General features: G+C 32.6%; 1 protein-coding gene across 1 annotated transcript in view; it reads left to right on the top strand.

The window, feature by feature from the left end:
- The window catches only part of LOC108576754 (coiled-coil domain-containing protein 151), a 4,028-nt gene extending 1,883 nt beyond the window's left edge, over positions 1-2,145 (top strand). Inside the window, exons 5-6 of the mRNA XM_017939810.1 lie at positions 1,102-1,254; positions 1,930-2,145. Of these exons, the coding sequence (XP_017795299.1) occupies positions 1,102-1,254; positions 1,930-2,145 (369 nt within the window). The remainder of the gene's footprint in view (positions 1-1,101; positions 1,255-1,929) is intronic.
- The last annotated feature ends 3,375 nt before the right edge of the window (positions 2,146-5,520 follow it).

Genomic DNA, 5,520 nt, shown 5'->3' with positions numbered 1-5,520 from the left:
CTGGTCCAACTTGATTATCCAGAATTTTTTTTTATTCTAAGCTTTAAATATTTGGATTTTTAAAATGTGTCCAACGTTACAGAAATTATTTCAAACAAAAATATTTCATTTTACCGAAGTTACGCTTTCTCAAAACGAACAGCTTGAAACCGTGAGAATTTTCAGGATAACTTAATACTAAAATTAAAATGTGTAACTGCAAATGTGCCGATACATAGTCGAAGAGAACGAAAAAAAAAGAAGAAACGTTGCTCTTATCTATACGACTACCAATCGTCGGTAATTACCTTTATGGAAGCTTTTTAGTTAACACACGCCTGTTCGATAAACCAAAAAGGATATCGCGACGAATTAACACTTCCCAAGGGAAGTGATTACAAAATGAAATTCAAAGCATCGAAAGAGGTGATATCGTGTTAAAATGGTCGATGGAAATACCGTGTAAATTCCTAATTAAATTAGTGAAGCCGCCATCAATGGCGTTCACCGCAATGGAATCGCTTCGAGGTTTTCGTACCTATTATATTGTCTCTGGAGGTTTAACACCCCCGACAGCCATCCTTCTTGGTCGTCGTTCACCAATGAACTTGCTTGAACAATCTCTGCCTGTAATTCTCACCTGAAGAAGCCGCTGTCCTACGCATTAACACCTCACCTGAGGTGATCGAAAATAAACACTTCGGTAGCACGGCGAGCCACGTGAAAATCAATTATTGATTCAATCGATCCCTAGAATCCGTGCCCTTACTCGTTAACTCGACTTACCAATACTATCTGTGTCCTCTTTCACTTCTCTTCTGGGCGTGTACAAATATTCGAAACGGGAAAAAGGTACGTTCTCGTACGGAAGAAAACGTGAATTTCGAATGTCGGAGAGAAATCCTTCCCTTTCGTGGAAATTAAACGTTAAACTGTGTGAAAAGAAGTGCACACAGTGGTTTGGTTGATCCTTTTGCGTGGAACGAAGTAAGAGCTCTATCTGTAAAATAGGACGAGAGTTTTCATCTTCTTCTTTTTTTTAACGAGGTGAAGAGAGAGAGAGAGAGGGAAGAGGATCGTTTGAGAGAAAATTTCTGCGTGATTAATGTAAATTTTGTTTAGGATGTGATCGAGAAATTGCCCGAAGAACCGAGTGCAATTGAAGATCCTTTGCAACTCGTCGATCTGATGAACGAAAAAACGAAAAGTATTATAGATGCTTTGGGAGGACCGGAGAAGTATATGGAAGTGTTGGATGAAATATTAGTTGATAAGGTAAACTTGGAAGTTTGTTATTACTGGACTGTGGATTTTGATGCATTTATGGAAAATTTGAAGGCACAAAAGTACACAGAATGCATACGATAAGCAAAAATATATAGGATAAAACAATTGTCTATCTAGCTTCTATTTTTTAAATTATAGTCGTAAAGATATGAATTTTGCATAAAAATCCGCAAGCTAGTTGAATTTAAGTACGATAGATAAATATTCCGGCTATTCATTTCTATTATTAATAATAATCACTTGCCTTACGAATTCACCCTGTATTATTAATCAATTTTGCGCCAATTGATAAATTTCATCAAAATTAGGTATATTTTCATAGATTCTCCCTTAATTATACTATACCATACTTCACATGAAAGAAAGTTCAGTAATTCACAATAGAAAGATCGTCAAATGATTCTAAAATGAAAATTTTCAGGTTATGTCACATTACCGGTCGATAAGTCCTAAGTCGAATTAAATGTTACTTAATATTTGACGAATTTTCATTTTAATATATGTATATTACCAACCAATCCAATAAATTGTCTTATCATTCACAATAATCTAACCTAACATTTCATCCTAAGAAATACTATTTTTTAATACCCTCAAGCAGTGATTGTGCACTTAAAATAATATTCACTGTATATATAAATAATGATTTCTTTTATCATCCAGTTCGAAACGGTATCAATTGCAACGACTTCAGCAGAGGGGAAAACAGCACGTGCAAATGGAGGACCGCTCTTTCCACGATTTCCATCCTCGACAACACCGGCGGCTGTGCCTTCTGAAGACGAGGAGGATGTACCAACTAGAAACACTCTCAAGAAACAGGCACAACAGTTGGTCGACATTAAAAGCCGCCGGAAAGGATTTACTTTCAGAAAATGAAACGTTTTATTTGTAAAATCATCCAACACAACATTGACCAATTACAGATGATTGTTTTTATCTCCCTTACAAATTCTTCTTTACCGTCGGTAGTAATAGTAACTCTTGGACAGCGGATGTTGGGTCCAATATGACGCAATACTAGAATCTTTTTAGCATATTTTTTAATTTTACCAGGCATTGTATCGTTTAAATCTGTAAATATATCGATAAGGAGAGGGATTTTGTGATTTTGTTCGGAATATCGGTTGAAACAAGAGATCTTAAAGCTGTCCGAAGGTTAAGCACCATTTTTAACCCTTTCCTGACCTTTGAAACACATATTTTCTCGTTTAAATAGTCGAAGAAAAATTGATGTGAATTTTCGTATCCATTTTAGATAAGATTTATCAATTAATTTAGATAATATTAGTAGATAGATAATAAATTATTTAAAAAAAATTGAATTACTAAAAGATTAAATTTCGAATAGATGCAGTGTGTTCGAAAAGGATTGTGCAAAATTTTGAAGACATAAGATACTTATTGAAATGACAAAAAAAGTTGAAACAAGTATGGGTTTGTAAATCATTTATATTTAATCAGAAGTCATAATGTATAAATAGTACCTAAATAATTTGTATTTTAATATTTTCTGCAATTTATACGTTTACATAACATCATTTATAAACTTAGAACACACTGTTTAGTCTATAATTTATACTTGTTCATTAATAAATAATTTATGTATTTTTATAAATGAAAAAAAGTTGGGTTATTATTAAAACATATTTTTTTGAAAGAAGTTCTTCGTAGTTTTATAATTCTATTGTTGACATAATTGTTGTTTTGTCGAATAATGGAATATTTGTCTCTGAGCTTTGATTCTGACGAAATTTTGTAATAATATTAAGATTCCAGCATTTCAAAACACATGTTCTATACTTTGAATGGCCTTCTGTAATGATTAACAAGATATAATAATAAAATACATCGAATTTCTTACTAAAATGCGTTCATATTTTAGAAAACCTATTTCCTATTAAAGAAATTTTTTTTTTTATATCAAATAGTAACGAGAGTATGTTTATTATAGTTATTTTTAAGTTAAAACTACAGAAATCGATGACGTGGTGACATCTGTTATGTAGGTGGAGAATTAAACGGAATGAAAATAATATATAGTGCTGACATCTGGTGTTCAAGGTATTAAATAAGATTATTGCAGCACCTCGTAAGAAAAGAATTGAAAAAAAGAAATGGAGTATATACGTAAAAAGATATACATAAAAATATAATATTAATTTATCAGAAATGCATGTGAACTAAAAATTTTTAACCACTGGCCAACTCTTGAGTGCATTACACTGTTATGACATCTATCAGAATTGGATTTAACGAAGTACTAATTATTAATAACAGTTATAAACAATTTCTACAAATTCACTAAATACAATTGTTAATTACATGCAAAATTAACATATCAATCTGTTCTATTAAGTTGAAACATGCAATACATTTATTTAAGGCTTCCAATAATTATAGACAACCATCTAAATTGCTTTTCGATTGGAAATACTAAGTATTCCATAATTAAAGTACTTGAAAATAAGCCAAAAACTGTATTTTACTATCTACATTATTAGTAACGCTAAAGCAATCAAGAATTGATTAGAAGTATCAATTAAATATAATAGGAATGATGAAGATAGTAATAGCGAAGAAAAACAAGGGTTAGGAATAGCGGTAGACAAGGATAATACTAGAGAAACGAGTTAGACAAAGAAAGGAATACGGGTAAACAAGGATAGCAATAGAGAAACCGGTAAGACAAGGAAAGGAATACTAGTAAACAAGGATAGCGATAGAAAAACGGGTTAAACAAGGAAAGAAATACGGGTAGATAAGGATAGCAATAGTGACGCGTGTTAGACAAGGAAAGCAATAGGGATTGACAAGGACAGAAAAAAGTGGCGGGCGAGGCTAACGCCATCTCGCGTTTGGAGACACGAACTACGACTTCTTAATAGGAACACAGAATATAAACAGAAGTATTAGATAAGGAACGCACTAGTGTGCAAGAAGGATAGAGAGAAAACGTTTCCTACTGGTCGACGGACCGCTGAGCTCCACCCCCCAGAGCCTCAGCCACGTGGCCCTGTGAAAAATCATTAATAACTCAATAATTAGGACGATTTTGTGTACTTTTAGTATTGAAGAATGAAGTGTGGACCTTTAGCAACTTTCACATATACATTTTATTATACTATATCCTTTCAGTAATTTGTTATTAAAAATTATTGTGCGGAGTGTCTGTGGCGGTATTGCACACCGTATTGGTTTTTCATTAATTTTGTAGCTTTATACAAATAATTCATGCACTTTCATACATGCGTTCGAAAGGCTATTCCTTCACCTACTTTCTCGTTGTATTTTCATTATCATATCTGTCGTAATGTGCAAGATATTACACATTATTTGGGTAAGTACTACACTCGTCGCATTCCAACGTAAAACATTTCCGTCATTTTAATTAATAACTCAATAATAACGCTAATTTAGTGAACTTTTAGAATCAAAGAATAAAGTATGAACCTTCAGAAACTTTCTCGTATAGGTTTGAAGACCCTAGCTTTCTTCAGTAGTTAATTATTAACAATTACTGTGCAGTGTGTCGGTAGCGATACCGCACGCTCTTCAGGTTTTTCATTAATTTCGTAGCTTTATGCAAATAATTTATGCACTTTGATACATGCGTTTGAAAGGCTATTCCCTTAGCTACTTTCTCATTCAATTTTCATTAAAATATTCTTCGTGATTTGCGAGATATTAAGCATTCTTTGGGTTAGTATTATACTCGTCGGATTTAAGCGTAGCATATTTCCGACATTTTCATTAATAACTCAATAATTAGGATGATTTTATGAACTTTTAGAATTGAAGAATGAAGTATGAACCTTTAGGAACTTTCCCATATAGATCTTAATGCATTCGGACCTTTCAATAATTAGTTATTAACAAATTTAGAACGTGATGTCGGGAACGATAACGCATACTTTTACGGATTTTCAATAATTTCATAGGTTTCTGGTAAATTCCCATGCATGTAACTACTTGCAGCTGGAAGGCAACTCCTTTAGCTACATTCTCATATAATTTTTATTAATATATTCGATTTGGTTCAAGAGTTATTAAACATTCTTTGGAAGAGTGTTACACCCGTCGTATTCAATCGTAACACATTTTCGTTATTTTAATAGAAATGCGTGATTAATTATGCACATTGAAGCATACAGAATATAGAATGGACTTTCCTTTATATTCTGCAATAATTTTGGTAGCTGCAAGTGATGTGGTTTATTAGATATTAGCAATTGTTTATAACAGTTGACTATA

The sequence above is a fragment of the Habropoda laboriosa genome, unplaced genomic scaffold (assembly GCF_001263275.1).
Source record: "Habropoda laboriosa isolate 0110345459 unplaced genomic scaffold, ASM126327v1 scaffold447, whole genome shotgun sequence".
NCBI classification, from domain to species: Eukaryota; Metazoa; Arthropoda; class Insecta; order Hymenoptera; family Apidae; genus Habropoda; species Habropoda laboriosa.
This window is presented reverse-complemented; position numbering and strand designations above follow the sequence as displayed.